The following is an 18,361-nucleotide window of genomic DNA, read 5'->3' on the forward strand; positions in this document are numbered from 1 at the left end:
AGAAACCTTTTATTTGGCACAATCAATACTGGGTGTTTTTTTTTCCCTTCAGAGTGAAACCATTCCTTCCTCCCCCTACTGAGAAAAGCCTCAAGTAAGAGGCTGCATGCTGCACAAAGCTGCGCTCGCAGGCAGGCCCTGCTGTGCCGTGCGAGGGAATTTGGGTTTGCCCAGCGAGCGTGTGGGTGTGAAAAGCCCAGCCTCTGGAGTTACAGGAGCCTGCTGCAAACTTTTTGTTTCACTAGAAGTGGACTGACCACACAGCAAAAAAGAAAAAAAAAACCAACACCCCAGCCAAACCCTTTTATTGGGAAAGCCACGGTAAGCAGCTGGATCAAAGAAGGGTGAAATGCCCCAGTTTTCAGGGCCAGGGAGGTGGGGCTGCTGCTGGGGTTCTCAGCAGCTGCTGCACCTTGGAGGTCTGAGCACTGTTCCTATGCTGGAGGTTTGCCAGAGGCTTTCACAGAAGCAGGGTCAAGGAGCTGAAGCAGGAACCCTGCGGTGTGGGGAGAGCTCGTTTCGCTTCCCAGCGCAGGGCTGCCTTAGCAAAGAACCAGATGATCCTGTTAAGGCCTCACAGAAGCCTTGGCAAAAAAAGAAAATAATTAAAATAACAACAACTCAGCAGCCCTTGGAGCAAGATACTCCACTTTCCTGCCCTTTCAACAAAATCATCCTATTATTACCTTTGCCCCCCACTTTCTCAGGGAGCACGACTGACAGGGAGAAGCAGGGAACCTCTCTGCTTTCTCCTTACCCAACCAGGCTGTCCCAGCAGCCTAGTTCTCCATCTGGCTCACTGCTTCACCCTCGCCCTCCTGAGAGTTTGCTGGCTGAGGGGTGGACAAATGCTCCAGCTCGTAATGTCCATTGCTGGCAGCCGCCGTGCTGCTGGGGTCACCCTCCCCTGCTGCCAGCTTTTTACTCTTCTTGCTCTCAATGATCTGCTGGAGCTGACGCCCGGCGTAGTCCGGCTTGGCGGTGAGCGCGGTGGCAGGCACGGCCAGCCCCAGGATGTCAGGTACCATGTAAGGCCGGAGCCAGCCCACCAGTGGGGTGCTGCCCGGGGTGTAGTGGGTTTGCTTGTGGTAGAAGAGGAGCCCATCCACCTGTGAGGAGAAAGAATGAATCAAAGGCTGGAGCTGGAGGTCTTGGAGGTGGAGGAGAGTGCCAGACGACAGCACCGCTCTCCATTTACAGGCCACAAAGCTACCAGCTGGGTCATTTTTCCCTCCAGCAGGGTAAGAACATGTCCAGAGAAGGGCAACAAAGCTGGGGAGGGGTTTGGAGCACAAGCCCTGTGAGGAGAGGCTGAGGGAGCTGGGGTTGCTTAGCCTGGAGGAGGCTCAGGGGAGACCTTCTTGCTCTCTACAACTACCTGAAGGGAGGCTGTAGTCAGGTGGGGGTTGGTCTCTTCTCCCACGCAGCCAGCAGCAGAACAAGAGGACACAGTCTCAAGCTGTGCCCGGAGAAGTTTAGGCTGGATGTTAGGAGGAAGTTCTTCATAGAAAGAGAGATTGGCCATTGGGATGTGCTGCCCAGGGAGGTGGTGGAGTCACCATCATTGGAGGTGTTTAGGAAGAGACTGGATGGGGTGCTTGGTGCCTTGGTTTAGTCGATTAGATGGTGTTGGGTGATAGGTTGGACTCAATGATCTCAAAGGTCTTTTCCAACCTGGTTAATCCTATCCTATCCTATCCTATCCTATCCTATCCTATCCTATCCTATCCTATCCTATCCTATCCTATCCTAAGAAATAGCAGAAGGGAAAGGAGAAACCTGCAGAGCTCCTGCCCTGGAAGCCCACAGCCAGCCCAGCAACTGCCAGCCAGCTCGGAATCATCAAAGGCAAACAACTCCAGGCCTTGGTGGGCACAGAGCAGCAGTGCTCCTCCGGCTGCCACCTCCCCAGTCTGCAGAGAAGCCATCAGGTCGCTGAAGGAGGCCACTTTACGGGATTAAGGTTAGTTTAAATAATACATTTGAGGAGTAATTAGTCGGAGCGGATGACGCCACCGAGCGCCGATCCAGCCAGCGCTTTCAGCTGCCTTGTGCAAAATAAAGCCCTCACGCTTCCCAAGAGAGAGCTTCTCCAGCAATCAATGACAGTTAAGGGCACTCAGGGCTTTGAAGCTTCAGGCCCTAACTCTTGCACTGCTGTTTCCACCCTGCAATGCTGCAGCCAGCTGATGTTTTCCCTGCTTACCCACCCCGCTTCCTGCACTTCCCAGGGGAGCACTCTGCCAGGTTAGATCCTGCTGCCAGGCTGGCTAACGCTGGAGGTGCTGCTCCTCTCTCAGCGCTGCCTCCTGAGCTCCTAAAAGGCCATTTGGCTGGGAGAGAGGCTGAGTGGGCAAAAGAGGTGAGAGAAAGAGCCCAGCTCAGTACCACAGTATCACCAAGGTCGGAAGAGACCTCGAGGATCATCGAGTCCAACCTGTCACCACAGACCTCATGACTAGACCATGGCACCAAGTGCCACATCCAGTCCCCTCTTGAACACCTCCAGGGATGGGGACTCCACCACCTCCCTGGGCAGCGCATTCCAATGGCCAATGACTCTCTCAGTGAGGAACTGCTCAGGCCCCTCCCTGAGCCTACAGCCCCCTAAATATACACAGCAGAATGGAACATGTATCAGTGGTGAGCTGAGAGACATCAGTGAACCAAGCAGCCCAAGGCAATCCTTGGACTGAGAGGCAGGCTGAGCAAAGAGCACCATGGATGCTAACCTCCAGCAGAGCTTCTTGCACTACCCTGTCCCAAATTTTCAGTCACATATTAAGATCTTGCAAAATAATCCCAGAAAAGGGAGGGGGAGGGGGGGATTCCTGTGCTAGGGCAAGGTAATACCAGAACAGTAAACATGACAAAGAGCTTGTGTAACCCTCTGGATATCTGAAGTACAAAGCTTTTGCCTCCTGGGAAGAGCCAGATCCTGCATCACCTCAGCACCATGCCTCCACATCCAGCCCATTCCTGAGGGTGCATGGCACTCGGTGAGCAACAGCAATTCTCTGGCACCCACAGGGATGTTTTGGTACAAAAGAGAGCCTGGAAGAGCTTCTGCCTTCCAGGTACCTCCAAAAGTGGAGAATTCAGAGGAGTTGAGCCTGGTGGAGAGTTAGGTCATGTTCTTCCTTCTCCTGATTTCCCTTATGTTACTCCCCTATTCCTTCCTGCTGGCCCTGCAGCAGCCACATCAGAGTGAGGGGCTGAGACTGTCCCTAAATGACTTGAACCCGAGGAGAAAGTGGCCTGGCAGGATCTCCCATTTCATGCTTTTCAGATTTTAGGTACTTAAGAGCAGTCTCACTCCTTCACACCAGGGTTTCTCAGAGACCTGGTCCTGGTCCCTATCCTGTGGAAACCTGAACCTTGCTTCACTCGGATCTGGGAGGAGGACAGCAGCTCTTAAAATCCATTCCAAAACCCACTTCCAATTCAGTGCCAGCCAACTGATTCAAAGTCCACTGAAGTCAGTGGAGCCCATGTCTGCTGAATATAGCTCTCAGGTTACAGATTAACTCTGAAGACCCAGATCTGCAGGAAGGCACTGACCACCTCTGCTGCTACCCCATGCCCCAGACCCTCTCGAGGATCAGGAGGTGCTGTGCCCGGGCACCAGCAGCCCTCTACTACACAGCACTATCTGCAGCAAGGCCAAGCTTGCCTTCTGCAGAGTGACTCTGGTTAGGTGCAGCTGGCAGCAGCCATTCATGGGGGCTTCTTGGGCTCCCCCTTGTGGCACATCCCCAGGAGACCCCACCCACCGTCCCTTCACTCCTCCAGGCAGCACCAGCGTTCCCCTGGGCTTGCTTGGAGCCAAATCACACCATGCTTCGCTCCCTGGGGTCTGATGAGAGAGCTGGGGATGGGGGGAGGGAGCAAATCTCAGCTGGATTACACGGGAGGGACTGAGCCACTCCACCTCCCTCCCCGCGGTGTTTCACAACCATCTCCTTTGCAGACCCCAAGTCTCTCCTGCTCTGACCACAGCAATCCTCCTCAGCCTCTCCTCATGGGAGCAGATGCCTCAGGAAGGAATGAAGCTTGTTTCAGTAAAGAGGGGAATGCCTGCTCCTACAGAGGCACTCAGAGCATTTGTAATTGAGCTGCAGGACCCCAGGGATACCTTCTTAGGCTGGGGTCAGAGTGGGGTCTGCCAAGACCAGCAAGGCACTGGGACTTTCCAGCTCTAACCATTGTCCTGGTTTTGAGGAGCTGAAGACCAAGTCAGCCCTCAGCCACAGAAGTGTCCCTTAAATTTAAGCCTGTGCTTATGTCAGTGGCTAACTGGGGGTAGGAGAGCACAAGAGACACAGCCAAATCAACGTGGCTTTTGCATTAGCAGGACAAGTGACCTCTGCAGAAGCTGATCCTGACCTAGGGCTGAGACTGAGCACTCCACAGGGACTGCTGCAGCCACTGGAGGAGTTCTGGCTCCCAGATGGTTGTGACTGACACTGTTGGATGCCATCACCTCCTCCATTCTCTCCCACCACAGCACCAAGTCAGCCAGGGCAGCCCAAAGCAGCCTGAGCTGTTTTCAGGAGGGCCTCCAACATGCTGATCACAGCCACACAGAGCAGGACTGAGTGGCAGGTCTGTTGGCCTGTCCTGCCCTTCTCCCACAGGTCAGCAGAGGTGCCTGAGCAGCTCCAAAACTGATGAAGCAAGTACAGGTGTCCTGTTTGACCACCCTTACTGGGGCTATGCTCACCTCAGAGACAGCCAAGGGCAGCAGGAGCTAAAGATGGGAAGCTGTCATTGCTGTACCAAAGCAAGAAGCTGAGATTGCACTATCCCCTCCACCAGATCCAGCAGTAGTATACAGCAGGAGGACAGACTCCTCTGAACCCTTCCCAGCCATTTCTGTCACCATCCATCTGGCCCCAGCTCCAGCACACCCCAGACACCCACTTCTAACACCCAAACCCCTCAGACACCACTGAGTCCAAAGAAGGGCAATGAAGCTGGTGAAGGTCTGGAGAACAAGTCCTAGGAGGAGCAACTGAAGGAGCTGGGGTTGTTTAGCCTAGAGGAAAAAAAAAGGCTGAGAGGAGAGCTTCTGGCTCTCTACAATTTCCTCAGAGGAGGATGGAGAGCAGGGGGTGTTGGGCTCTTCTCCTTGGTAACCAGGTGACAGGATGAGAGGAAATGTCCTCAGGTTGCACCAGCAAAGGTTTAGGTTGGACATGAGGAACAATTTCTTCCTCAAAAGGTTTGTCAATCTCTAGAACAGGCTGCCCAGGGCAGTGGTGGAATAACCAACCCTGGAGGGACTTAAAAGTTGTGTAGATGTGGTACTGAGGGACCTGGCAGTGCTGGGGTAATGGTTGGGCTTGATCTTACAAGGTGTCTTCCAATCAAAAGTATTCTCTGATTCTATGAATGTAGATAGACTCAGAAAACACAGCCTGTGACAAAGGGGTGTGTGCACCTGCAGCCCAGAAAGCCCAGCAAGCCCAGCACATCCTGGGCTGCATCAAGAGAGGCATAGCCAGCAGGTTGAGGGAGAGGATTCTCCCCCCCTGCTCTGCTCTGGTATGACCCCACCTGGAGTACTGGGCCCAGTTCTGGAGCCTCTATTACAGGAAGGATCTGGAGGTGCTGGACCCTGTCCAGAGAAGGGCCAGGAGGATGAGCAGAAGGCTGGAGCTGCTCTGATATGGAGACTAAGGGAACTGAGACTGTTCAGTCTGGAGAAGAGAAGGCTCCAAGGAGACCTTCTTGTGGCCTTCCAGGATCTGCAGGGGGCTGCAAGAAAGCTGGGGAGGGACTTTTGAGGGTGTCAGGGAGGGACAGAACTGGAGGGGATGGAACAAAATAAAAGTGGTTAGATTCAGGTTGGATGTTAGGAAGGAAGAAGTTCTTCCCCATGAAGGTGGTGAGACACTGGCACAGGTTTCCCAAGGAGGTGGTAGAAGCCTCATCCCTGGAGGTTTTTAAAGCCAGGCTGGATGAGCAACCTGCTGAAGTGTGAGGTGTCCCTGCCCATGGCAGGGGGGTTGCTACTGGCTGATCCTTGAGGTCCTTTCCACCCCTAACAATTCCAGGATTCTATTAAAGGTCAGAGAAAATCACCACCCTACCCAGACCCCCACCACCTCAGAGAGATTCTCATGTCTGTACCCATGCAAGCCCACCCTGGGCCAGCAGGCAGCACCAGCTTTACTCCTGCTGAAGGCCCCTGGTGACAAGGTAGCAGATCAGCCACATGCACAACAGGCATCCACCCCCATCCAGGGAAACAGCAGCACAGCTCAGCAAGCTTCCTGCAGGCCCCAGGTGAGCACAGCTCCTGAGCAAAGGGGATGCAACTCTCTCCAAGCACTGGCAGAAGTGCAGCAGGGCTGTCTCCAAGGCTGAGCTATAGGCCCCTGCCTGTGGGTTCTCACCTCAAAGGGGAAGTCCATAGCCAGCACCTTGCACAGACTGTCTGATGAGCAGGAGAAGTTCTGCAGGCCCACAAATTTGAACTGAAAGAGGAAGAGAGGGTTAGAAAAGACAAACTGCATGGCCTCAAGCTGAACAAGTTGCTGAACTGAGCAGTGGTGTGGAAGCAGCTAAGGAAGGATGTCCCCCAGGGCAAAATCCAGCATGAAAGGGAGAGGGAGGGGGGCATCTGAGGCAGAACATCTCATGTCCTTAAACTGCTGGCCTTCCTCCACAAACAGGAGGCTGAAAGGAGGATCAGACCAGCTCCTGAAAGGCAGGTCCCTCAGTGGCCACTTACTCCATGATCTAGGCAGAACCCCTGGCTGATGGAAGTCAGAGGGAACACAAAAGTCCTCCACAATTTCTTACTCTTCCCCATGGTCCCTGTGACCATTGTGGGTTATGGGGACAGGCAAGGCTGACCCCCTGATGTGATTCAGAGCAACAATTCATAAGCAAAGCCCAGCTCTAGGGACAAACCAACAGGACCAAGCTGTCCAAGCAATGCCACTCCTATCCCACTGGATTAGCTGGGAGTGCTTGCATGAAAACCTCCAAACCCCAGCCCCAGCTGGTGGAGAACACCCCCAGGAACCTCCAGCAGCCCTGGCTAAAGCACAAACGCTGCTGCAACTTCACAAACCTCATTCCATGGGCAGGAGGTGACTTTCAAAAGGTGACCCATGGTTTGCCACCATCATGCCCAGACAGCATGAAACCTAGAGTGCCCAGAATGCGCTGTTTCAGGTGTTCCAAATGGCCCCCTCTCTGGCATTCAAGGAGAGGTGCTGATGGCAGAGAGTCAGCACACAGCTCCTGATACTTTTTTTTTTGCCAAGCATCCAAGACTGCAGGAAGGACTTCTCAGGAGAGGTGCCCCTGCAGTACTCTTCTACCCAAAATAGAAAATGATGACCTCTGGGCAGGATGCAGAGCAGACAGATGTCTGCTCCAGGCTGCTGGCTCAGGCAAAGACATCTTTCCACCCAGGAAATGAAAGCTGAAACACCACACCCCCCCCCTTCATTAGGTAGCTGTCTCCTGGATATTCCCATTGGAGTCAGTACAGGATGTTCTCCAAATACAGATCACTTCAGTGCTGGCACAGGCATGGTCATTCCACATGGGGACTGACCTGCTCAGGCCACAGCAGCTGCTGTGCTTTGCTGTGTCTAAGCATGCTCAGGGGCTGCACAGCCACTTGCTCCCACTGTGCCAACTATGCTCCATAAGCCAGGCTGCCAAATCTCTTCTGTCTGTCCCCCACGAAGATCACTTTCCAAGCTGCTGTGGGTTCTAGGTCTGACCTCTCTGTGCAAGTCTTCAAAGGAAGTCTTTTTCTCCTTGCTCAGCAGGGACTCTGGGTGGCAAGCCAGCATCCATCCCACCAACTTCCATCATTTGTTTAAGACTGAAGCTTTAAGGCAGCTTCACCCTCACCTTGTGAGCCCTTCAGACTACACAAACCTAAATCCCACTGTAGCCAGGCTGTCAACCCTTCCTGGCCCTGCAGACAGCACAATGGGTTTCCATTCTGTTTCCAGGGAAAGCTAAAAACAGCCTGGAAGTTAGCTGATACCCTGCAGGCTGATCTCCCTCAGCTCTTTGGCTGGGTGAAAAAAAACAAAACCCACCCAAAAACCAAACCAACAACCCACCCTCCCTGACAATACTCAGTGGTTCTATTTACATCCTGAGCAAGGCATCCCATTTCATCAGGGCACTTTGAAGCCTGATCTGTAGGGGGGGGGGGAAGAAAAAAGCTTCCGCTGGTGAAAGAAAAGTGCTGAAGGCTGCTGAACAGAAGAGCTTACCCCCTCCATCCTCCTTCTCCTCCTCTCACTACAAAAGAACTTACTGGATTAATCCTGCTTTTCTCTCCCAGCCCTTCCTCCTCTTGGATCTTTGAGAGGAGCCAGAAGAATCTGAAGTCGGTCTGTGAAAGGAGGCAGAGACTTAACAACGCTCCAGCACGCATCACTGATCAGCACCTGCTGAGGGGCTCCACACTTCCCTGGGAGATTTCACAGCCTCAGCTTCCCCTGCACATCCAGCCAGCTCCCCCTGCTCTGCTGCTTCCCCTGATACCCCCCCCCAAAAGATGTCCCTAATTATTCCAGCAGCCCACAAACCATAACGCTGCGGGGGCTTCGGTGAACCACCCATCTTACTGCAGAGCTACACTCAGTGCCCAGGCAACAAAAGGGAGCACAGGACAGGGTGGGGGTGGGGGATTTGGTACCTGGCAGTCATAAACAGGGTGTCCCCTCCAGCACATCACATCCAGGATGTAGTAGGTCTGCTTGGCCTCGCTGTAGATGCAGTCCAAGATGCAGTACACTGCACACACAAACACAGGGAGGTTGGCACGCTCCAGGGGCTGCCTAACCCAGCAGGCAGCTGCCAGGGCAAACCTCCCCTGATGTGAGGCTGTGGGGTGCTGAGGGATGCTCTCTGCCAACAGAAGGTGCCTTAAGCCTGCCCTGATGTGAGGCTGTGGGGTGCTGAGGGATGCTCTCTGCTAACAGAAGGTGCCTTAAGCCTGCCCTGATGTGAGGCTGTGGGGTGCTGAGGGATGCTCTCTGCCAACAGAAGGTGCGACCACACAAAGCCTCCAAGCAGCCCACAGAAGTAGCAGCCAGAGGCGCATTCCAGAACAGCAGCCCCTCCTCAGGGCAAGAAAGCAACTACAAAAGGTATTAAGGAAGACCACTCAGTGCACAGCTCTCTCTCTCAGAAGAGGCTTAAGAGTGGCAGTTAAGCAGGCAGCTAATGAGAAGATCCTCTTATCTAGCATAAAGGTATCTGATAGCAGCCACATCTAGCTATGCTCAGTGACACAGGAACGGGCCTGAAGCTAACCACCCCCAGCAACAGAAAGGGGCCCATCTCTGGCCTCAGGGAAGCTGGAGCAGCAGCAGCAAGCCTGGCAGCACACAGGCTCCTAGGGAGCAGCAGTGAGCTCTCCTCTCTCCACCCCAAACTCCCCCTCAGAGCATTACCTTTCTCACTCGCTGAACTGTGCCGGTTCCCCCCTGGCAGCAGGGATGGGAACCTGTTGACACAGAAGCCACTCTTGGTGTAAGCTGCTGTGGTGCCCTGTGAGGAAACAAGAGATGAATAAGAAACAGTCAAGCCAGACACTCCTCCCAGTCTTCTGGTGGCTGGGAAGCAGGTGCAGGTCTTTTACAAGATGATGAAACACCCCAGCTGCTGCCACTTACCCTGGAGGCCACAACCAGTGCCCTTTTCCCAACAGGACACACCACTACAACCCACTCCTGCTCCAGGTCCAGGGGGACATCAACCAGCCACTCTGACAGCATCAACTACAGAGAAACCCAGAAAAAAAAATAAATCAGATGGCAAAACTGTCCTAAGGTTACAAAAAAGCCTTCCCAGCCCAGGGATAAAGCAGCTTGTAGTGCTTGTGACCCTGCATGACAGCTCCAAAGGGGCTCCTCCCTCCCTATAATCAACAGTCATAACAGACTCTCCCCAAGGGCTTTCTCTTGCTTCCTGGCTGCTGACTAAGCTCCAGACAGAAGCACAGGGCTCACAGTCCTCTCTTGGGCACTCCTGTGCCTTAGCCCAGCACTTCCAATGTATTTTTTGCATTTGTTTTTAAACACACAGCAAGGTTTAAAGATCCCTAAACATTCAGAATAAAGAGGCAAGGCAAACTGACCTCTCCTGAGATTGCCTGGCTCTGATCACCAAGGAGGCTCTGTATCTTTTAAGACCAGTATGGCACCAAGGCTGATCAAACCCATCAGCTGAGGTTTCCCTTCCTTCCCAGTGTCCCAGGCTGTGGGAGAGACAGAAGTCTCTGAGTGCTCCACAAGGGGATACAAACACTGCTAGCTGAGCTGAAATCTCTCAAAGCACAAAGGCATCCCATCCCCACCCATCTTCCCTATGAACACTGCACGTCTCAGAGGCTGAAGCAAGGCACAGTTCCTCCCTGGGCACCAAGCCAGGCAGGACAGGGTATTCTCAAGCCTGCCGTGCCTGCTCACTATGCCCAGCCTCCCACACCCAGCCCATCACGGCCCCACATCCCTCACCCTGCCCGACCCTGAGCTCGCACCCGCATCCCATCACTGGGCGGAGCCGGACAGCTCCTCACCTGATTGGCGTAGCGCTTGGGCAACTTCTTGCCAGCATCCACGTCCATCTCCTCGTCCTCCTCCTCCTTCTCCTTCCCCTTCCCCTCGCTCTCCATCCCTGCCCAGTCGTCCTCTGCCAGCCTCCTCGCATGGTTCACGTAGTCCAGCCGTCTCCTGGGTTGAACAACACAGCCCAGCTTGCCCTCAGCGGGGGACAGCACCTCCGCCCATCCCCAGCTCCAGCTCGCCAGTCCCAAGGCAGTGTCTCGGCAGCCCGGGCCTGCCCGGCCCCAGAGGCGCCCCCTGCCCGGGCCTCCCCTTTCCCGGACCCCGAGCGGAACTCGCTCGCTCGCTCACTCACTCTCTCTGTAGGCAGAGAAGGCGCTGGCGGCGCTCGGCCTGCCCCGGGCCTCCGCGGGCCTTGTAGGCGGCGAGGCGAGGGTGCGGGGCCGCCGGGCTGTTGGGCCCGGACAGGGCCACGCCGGCCGCCAGCGCCGCGCTAAGCTCCTCCATGGCAACGCCCGCCCGACGGCCGCGCGCCATGACGCACTTCCGCCCGGCCCCATGGGCCGGCCGGCAGCACCCCCTGGCGGCCCGGAGGCTCCGTGCTCCCTTCCCCTACCCAGCAGCAGCCTCCCCTTCGTCGTGACTCAGTTTTCCTCCCGCCGGCAATGAAGCGGGGAGCAGGCAGGGGTGTGGGGACATCCAGAGTAAGGGTGAAGGGGGCAACCCAGGCAGAGATGGAGAGCACCACTCTAGGCAGGGATGCAGGGGACACGCCGAGCAGGGATGGAAGGGACACTGCGGGTAGGAACAGAGGGGACCATCTCAGGCAGGGATATAGGGAACACCGCGGGTAGGGATGGAAGGGACAACCTCGGCAGGGATGGAGGGGACAGCCTGGGAAGGGACAGGAAGGACATCAAGGGCACGCTTTAAGCAGTGATGGAGGGAACATCCCGGGGGAGATGGAGGGAACACCGCGGGTAAGCACAGAGAGGACACGGCAGGGACGGAGAGGACCACTTTCGGCAAGGATGGAGAATCTGGGCAGGGATGGAGGGGACATCCCGGGTAGGGTTGGAGCGGACACCGCGGGCAGGGATGTCCGTGGTCGTTCCCGGTCAGAGACACGGGAACAACCAGCGCGGAGCCGTGCCCCTGCGCTTCGTGTCGTGCCGTGCCGTGGCCGCGGGCGGGCTCCGTGCCCCAGGGGCCGGCTGCCTGCAGAGGGCAGCGTGTGACCTGCCGCGCCGCTCGCCGCCGCTCCCCAGCTGCGAACCGGGGAGCTCGGTGCTGCCGTGCGTCACGGGAGGCTGGCGGCCAGCCCCGCCACCGGCATCGCCACCGCCAGCCGCACCGGGTACCAGCACCGACAGTGGGCAGCAGCGGCGGGCGCCGACACCGGAACCGGGCGGCTGTACCGACAGCGGCCCCGGGACCCCGAGCGCGGGCGGCAGCAGCGAGGGGTGGCCCCCCAACGGCCCCCGGCCCGGCCATGCGGTGAGGGGCGGCTCGCCGGCTCCGCGGAGGGACGGGAGGCGCGGCCGCCGCGCGCCCTCGGTTCCCCGGCCCCGGTAACGGCAGCGGCGCGGCGGGCCGGGCTGCCTATACCCCACTCCGGCGCTTGCACCAGCAGCCGCCAGCTCGCTCCCAACCCGGGGCGTTGCGGCGGAGGCAGCCCCCGGTACCGGTCCCTGTGCTGCCCTGCCAGCAGGGCCATTCCCCTCCGTCCTGCGTGAGATTTGGTGCTTTCCAACCGGAAAATCCGCGAACAACAACAAAACAAGGCACCGAATCCCGGGAAAGGCGGCCCGGAAAGGAATTGCAAAACCCCCGGGCCGGGATCACGGGAGGTTGAGCTGGTTTGGGGGTTTTTCCCAGTGCCTTCCCGGCGCCCACCGACTGGCGGGAGGAGACCGGGCTGTTTTATCTACAGGGACCCCGAGAGAAGTCGCTTTGGATTTATTTCCTCGCTGGCAACCAGTTCTTTTCCTCTCGGGAAGTGGAACGGCAAGGGTCAGCGTCCCAGCGAGAGAAGAACCTGCGTGGACATGGCAGAGCCCAGCTCTGGCTCCAGCTGGGGCTTCGATCTCGTAGGAACGAGGGAAATGCTGCTGGCTTGACCGGGAAATGTTTTTAACTGGGGAATGTTGTTTTTAACTGGGGAATGTTGTTTATAAACGGGGCGCTGGGACCGAGGGGGTCACTTGGCCGTAGGGACCTTGGCGTCACCTCCTAAGGGATTTCTTCACCGCTTTTTCTTTCCCCGAGCGTCCGGCCCAGCCGTTGCCCTCGGTGCCTGGTAGTCCTGCTGCTGGGAGCTCGCTCCCAGGGGATTTGTTTTGGGATTGTTTTACGTCGTGTCTCCCCCCGCCCGCCCCGAGACCGGCCATGGCGTTGAAAGCCAGAGCGCTTTACAGCTTCCAGAGTGAAAACAAAGAGGAGATCAGCATCCAGGAGAACGAGGAGCTGGTCATCTTCAGCGAGAACTCCCTGGATGGGTGGTTACAGGGCCAAAACAGCCGCGGGGAGACCGGCCTCTTCCCTGCTTCCTACGTCGAAATCCTCCGTTCCCGGTCGGGCTCCAACTACACAGACTATTCCAGCAGCCCGACCGGCTCCCCCGGGCACGACTACTACACAACTCCCCCCAACCCCAGCATCTCTTACCAGGGTAGTTTTGAGGATGACGACGATGATGATTGGGATGACTGGGATGATGCTTGCACAGTGGTGGAGGAACCTCGGAGTGCACCGGGCACCAATGGGCACCCTTCACCCAGCCTGCAGTACCCGGCGGCCTACGACCACCAGCAGCATGCTGGTTACCGTCCCAAGCCAGCCCTGGAGAGGCAGGACAGCATCAGCTCCTCCAAGAGGGGCAGTGTGGTGGGGAGGAACCTCAACCGTTTCTCCTGCTTTGTCCGTTCGGGGGTGGAAGCTTTCATCCTGGGCGACGTGCCCCTGATGTCCAAGATCGCTGAGGCCTATTGCATCGAGATGGGCTCCAAAGGTCCCCAGTGGAAGCCGAACCCCCACCCCTTCATCTGCTCCGTGGAGGACCCGACCAAGCAAACCAAGTTCAAGGGCATCAAAAGCTACATCTCCTACAAGCTGACCCCCAGCAGCATCAATTCTCCCGTGTACCGGCGGTACAAGCACTTCGACTGGCTCTACAACCGCCTGCTGCACAAGTTCACGGTCATCTCGGTGCCCCACCTGCCCGAGAAGCAGGCCACGGGGCGCTTCGAGGAGGACTTCATCGAGAAGCGCAAGCGGAGGCTGATCCTCTGGATGGAGCACATGACCAGCCACCCCGTGCTCTCCCAGTACGAAGGCTTCCAGCACTTCCTCTGCTGCCGCGACGAGAAGCAGTGGAAGCTGGGCAAACGCCGGGCGGAGAAGGATGAGATGGTGGGGGCCAGCTTCCTCCTCACCATCCAGATCCCCACGGAGCACCAGGACCTGCAGGACGTGGAGGACCGCGTGGATGCCTTCAAGGCCTTCAGCAAGAAGATGGACGACAGCGTCCTGCAGCTGACCAACGTGGCTTCGGAGCTGGTGCGCAAGCACGTGGGAGGCTTTCGGAAGGAGTTCCAGAAGCTGGGCAATGCCTTCCAAGCCATCAGCCACTCCTTCCAGATGGACCCTCCGTACAGCTTGGACGCCCTCAACAATGCCATCTCCCACACTGGCAAGACCTATGAGACTGTGGGGGAGATGTTTGCTGAGCAGCCCAAGAATGACCTGTTCCTCATGCTGGACACTCTCTCTTTGTACCAAGGACTCCTCTCCAACTTCCCAGACATCATCCACCTCCAGAAAGGTAAGAGTGGCTTCTTCTCTCCTGGTGATGACCTTGCAGGTGTGATGGCTCCTCATAGGTGGGAGCAGCATGAGGAGCAGGATGGGGATGTGGTGAGAATATTTTGTGCTGTACAGTTAAGGGGATGAGGATGGCTGTAGGGATGAGAATGAACACCATGGCTCCCAGGGAGGCATCATGGTACTTGCTGACATGGCTCCCCAGTTGCCCCAGCCTGGGAGAGAGTGCTGAGGCTGTTGGGCCCAGGATCAGCTTCTGCCTCAAGTGATACTGTGGGCTCCATAAGTGCTGCCCAAAGTGCTGGCTGGGGGGTCAGCACAGGGGTGCTCCCACCAAGCTGTGAGCAATAGCTGGCACTGTTGCTGTTGGCTCCAGGGCAGGCTGCCCAGCAACTCGTGAGCATCCCCACCCTCCACTGTTTGTCCCGCCTCATCCTCCTGCCTCAGCCGAGGCAGCAATTGGGTGGCCAGCAGGAACATAGTGGGACCTGGCCTTGGGTTAGTTGGATAGGCTGGGGGATGTGCAGGCCTGGTGGGATGTGGACATGTCCCTTCATCCCACCAGCCTACCTGCACCTCTCCTGGCCAGTGGGGATATGCTGGGCCTTCTGGGGACAACTGGGGTCAAGCTCTTCAAGAGTGCATCCTTGCCCCTGTGAGTCCAGGGCCTCCTCATGTCCCCTTTGTCCCCTTGTGCTTGCCAGTCCCCTGGGTATTGAGGGGGTCAGGAAGGAGGAGAGGGGTGAGAGGTGGGCGGGCAGGGTTCAGTATCCCATCACACCCAGCCAGCACATGTGACGCAGGCAGGGATGGGGTGTGGGAGCAGGGCCGAAGTCCACACACTCCTCCCAGCCTGGCATCCCCTGCTGGTATCCCCAGATTTTGGGAGATGGGGAGATTTGCCCAGGGGGAAGCCCAGACTGTTTTGTGTCCCAGCATCCGGGGGTGTCCGTGCTTCGCATCCCTGGGGGCAGCGGGGACGGTGAAGTGGGAAGGGGAGTATGGGATCCAGGCCTGGCCACTTCCTTGCCATTCCTGCCCCGCGTTGTTTACACCCGCAGCCGAGAGGGGCTGGATCCCGTCCGGAAGCAAGGCTGCGTGGGCAGAGCGGAAGGCAGGATTTGGCCTCCAACCTTTGCTTCTTCCTCCTCCTCCTCCTCCTCCTCCTCTGGGAACAGGGCTGGAGCGATGGGAGCACCATAACCTTGGGGCTGGTGCTCCCAGCAAAGGGCAGGAGAAGAGAAAAGAGCCTGCGGAGCTGCAGGCCAGATCCTGTTTTGAGGCAAACAGCCTCTGTGCTAATGAGGGGGAGGAATGCAGGGCTGGAGCCAGGCAGGATTCTTTCGAAACCGAGCTGTAAAAATAAATGGAAAGAGGGGGAAAAAAAATGGTGGCAGAGCATCAGCTGCTTCTGGGAGAGGGAGATGCTTTCCCAGCCGAGCTCCAACCCTCAGAATCATAGAATCGTTTAGACCGGAAGAGACCTCTCAGGTGATCGAGTCCAACCATTAACCCAGCCAATGCCTGGTCACCACTGAACCATGAACCTCAGCACCACATCTGCATGGTTTTGAAACCCCTCCAGGGATCAAATCTCCACCACTGTCCTGAGCAGCCTGTTGCAGGGCTTGACAGCTTTTTCAGGGAAGATGTTGTGCCTCATGTCCAACCAAAACCTCCCTTGATGCAGTTTGAGGCCATTTCCTCTTGCCCTTCCAACCCCCGGATTCATCTCCTCCCTGGCTTGGGGTCTCCCAGCTCAGCTCCAGCCCTTCTTGAATGCTAAGTCACTGCCTCCTGGGATGGGCTCTCCCAGGGCTGCTGCTGACCCCCATCCATGGGGTGACATGGGACAGGATAGACTTGGCCAGGGTGCTTGCCTGTGATAACATTGCCCTATGTTAGCTTTGCACTCTGAGGCTTGAATTGCACCCCTCCAGCAGTCCAGTCCCCCAAACCTCCTTCTAAAAATGAGGCTGAGAGCCCAGGGATGGGGTGGAAAAGGAGTAGGGGAGGTCGGAGTTCTGAGGGCAAAGGTTCCTGGTCTTTCCCCTGCAAGGACGACGCTGGGGATGAATGGGTACAGGGAGATGAAAGGTGGCAGCCCTCGTGTGGGCAAACTCTGCAACTCCAGTGGTGGCATGGGAACCGTGGGCACTGGCTGGGGATGCTTGTGCCAGGGAAAGGGGGACAGAGGGTGGCGGGGATCCATCCACCTCTCACCCTTGCTCCCGCCTCGCCAGGCGCCTTCGCGAAGGTGAAAGAGAGCCAGCGGATGAGCGACGAGGGCAGGATGGACCAGGAGGAGGCCGACGGGATCCGCAAGCGCTGCCGCGTGGTGGGCTTCGCCCTGCAGGCCGAGATGAACCACTTCCACGAGCGGCGCGTGGCTGACTTCAAGAGGATGATGCAGTCCTACTTGAAGCAGCAGATCATTTTCTACCAGCGCGTCAGCCAGCAGCTGGAGAAGACCCTGCGCATGTACGACAACCTCTGAGGCCCCCGCTGGCCGCCCCGCCGGAGCCGCGCGCCTCTCCCTCCCCGGCCTGGCAGACCCTCCTCTGCTCGGGCCGGGCTGAGAATGAACACAAACTCGTGACGCTAGTGACCAAATACCTTCAGGCTTTCTTCCCCCTTCCCAGGTGGGCAGGCTTGCGGTCCTGCGAGGAAGGGCTGCCCGCGCCACCGCTTTCCCCGGGCACCTCCCACCCTGCCGCGGGTCTGGCGGGGGGGGCACGGTGCAGGGCGAGGTGGAGGTGCCGGCACCGCTCCCTCTGCGCAGTGATGTTGAAGCTTTCTGAAGCCCCGTCCTCCTGGAGCAAGAGAGGTGGGGTGCCTTCCAGCCTGCTGGGAGAAGAAATCCAAGCAGTCGACGTTTTGCACACTAAAAGCTTTTTCTGGTGGGGGGAAAAAACCCCAACCAAGACAAAAAGAGGGGGAAAAAAGAAAGAGATCTTTATTTGGAAGGTCATGATTTTTTTTTTTTTTCCTTTTGCCTTGTCTCAAGATATTTTCAACACTTTCCACTTTTTGCAAACGTTTCTGCAGCATTTTTACCAATCCGTTGTTTTTTAAACAGAACGCACAGTGGGGGGCAAAGGGAAAAAAATCTCTTTCCTCGAGTGTGGCTGCTGCTGCTGCTGCCTGGGAAAAGGGAGCAAGGAAAAGAAAAGAGGAAAAAAGGAGAGGAAGGAAAAAAAAGCACAGCCTTTTCAATAAAAATTGTCGGTAGAAAGAAAAAAAAACCCACAAAAACCCAACAAACCAACACCCACCTCCTTCCCAGAGATGTCTGTGGAAAACGGAGCTGCTTCAGAATCCTGGGGAAGACTCCACATCTGAGCATCCCTTGGCTCCCAGCCAGCTTTCAAAACTTCCCCCTGCCTTGGGTGGAGGGCGGGGCTAAGCTCTGGAGAAAGGGTGGGGTGAGGGGGGTCCCACCCTGGCCACCCTTCTGCTTTCCAAAACCACCCCTTGAGGCGGCAAATCCTGCCCCGCTTTGCCCTGCCCGGCAAGGCCGGTCCTGGGGCAGTGTGCCACGGGCTGGGGAGACGGCGGGGCTGGCACGGGGGCCTTGTTTGTGAAGGGAAATGGCTGGGATAAATCACAGCGAGGAAAGTTCGGGCCGGCTTGGCACGGCTCCAGGGTTAAAATTAGCCCCGGCATGCAGGCCGGCAGGGCATTGTTAAAATAACAGCGGCGCTGGGAAGGCGGCGGCTGTGCTCCGGCCGCCCAGAGCCCTCCCAGAGCCCTCCCTGGCCCCAGCCCGCGGGGACCGGCACATCCAGATACAGCCCGAGGCGTCGCGCAGCCTCCTTCCAGGCAGGGCAAGTTTCCTCCTGCATCCCACAGCCAGGGCAGTCCCCTTCACCATGGTCTCATCCCAACCTCACCCCGCCTCATTCCCATCCTGTCTTAGCTCCATCTTACCCCAGCTCCATCCTGTCCTGGCTGTATCCTGCAGCACCATCCCTCCCTTTCCA

The 18,361-nt window shown here is 57.1% G+C and overlaps 2 protein-coding genes across 3 annotated transcripts; one reads left to right on the plus strand and one right to left on the minus strand.

Moving 5' to 3' along the window:
• Positions 1-12,292, minus strand: SNUPN (snurportin 1). 2 transcript variants are annotated; one of them, XM_068144254.1, is made up of 8 exons: positions 12,242-12,292; positions 10,571-10,724; positions 9,666-9,770; positions 9,444-9,540; positions 8,684-8,781; positions 8,300-8,377; positions 6,402-6,482; positions 1-1,109 (listed from the first exon to the last, which is right to left on the minus strand). In XM_068144254.1, the coding sequence occupies exons 1-8, from the start codon at positions 12,271-12,273 to the stop codon at positions 780-782; spliced, it is 975 nt and encodes a 324-aa protein (XP_068000355.1). In that variant the 5' UTR covers positions 12,274-12,292; the 3' UTR covers positions 1-779. The 2 variants fall into 2 exon arrangements, with proteins under 2 accessions (XP_068000355.1, XP_068000354.1); XM_068144253.1 differs by lacking the exon at positions 12,242-12,292 and adding an exon at positions 10,912-11,072.
• A 127-nt stretch (positions 12,293-12,419) lies between these two features.
• SNX33 (sorting nexin 33) lies at positions 12,420-17,419 on the plus strand. Its single transcript, XM_068144252.1, has 2 exons — positions 12,420-14,379; positions 16,622-17,419. Exons 1-2 carry the CDS (start codon positions 12,945-12,947, stop codon positions 16,873-16,875), a joined length of 1,689 nt encoding a protein of 562 aa, XP_068000353.1. The 5' UTR covers positions 12,420-12,944; the 3' UTR covers positions 16,876-17,419.
• Positions 17,420-18,361: the final 942 nt, after the last annotated feature.

Source organism: Melanerpes formicivorus, unplaced genomic scaffold, assembly GCF_026170545.1.
Source record: "Melanerpes formicivorus ecotype bairdi unplaced genomic scaffold, bMelFor1.0.p_v2 SCAF_10, whole genome shotgun sequence".
Taxonomy (NCBI): domain Eukaryota; kingdom Metazoa; phylum Chordata; class Aves; order Piciformes; family Picidae; genus Melanerpes; species Melanerpes formicivorus.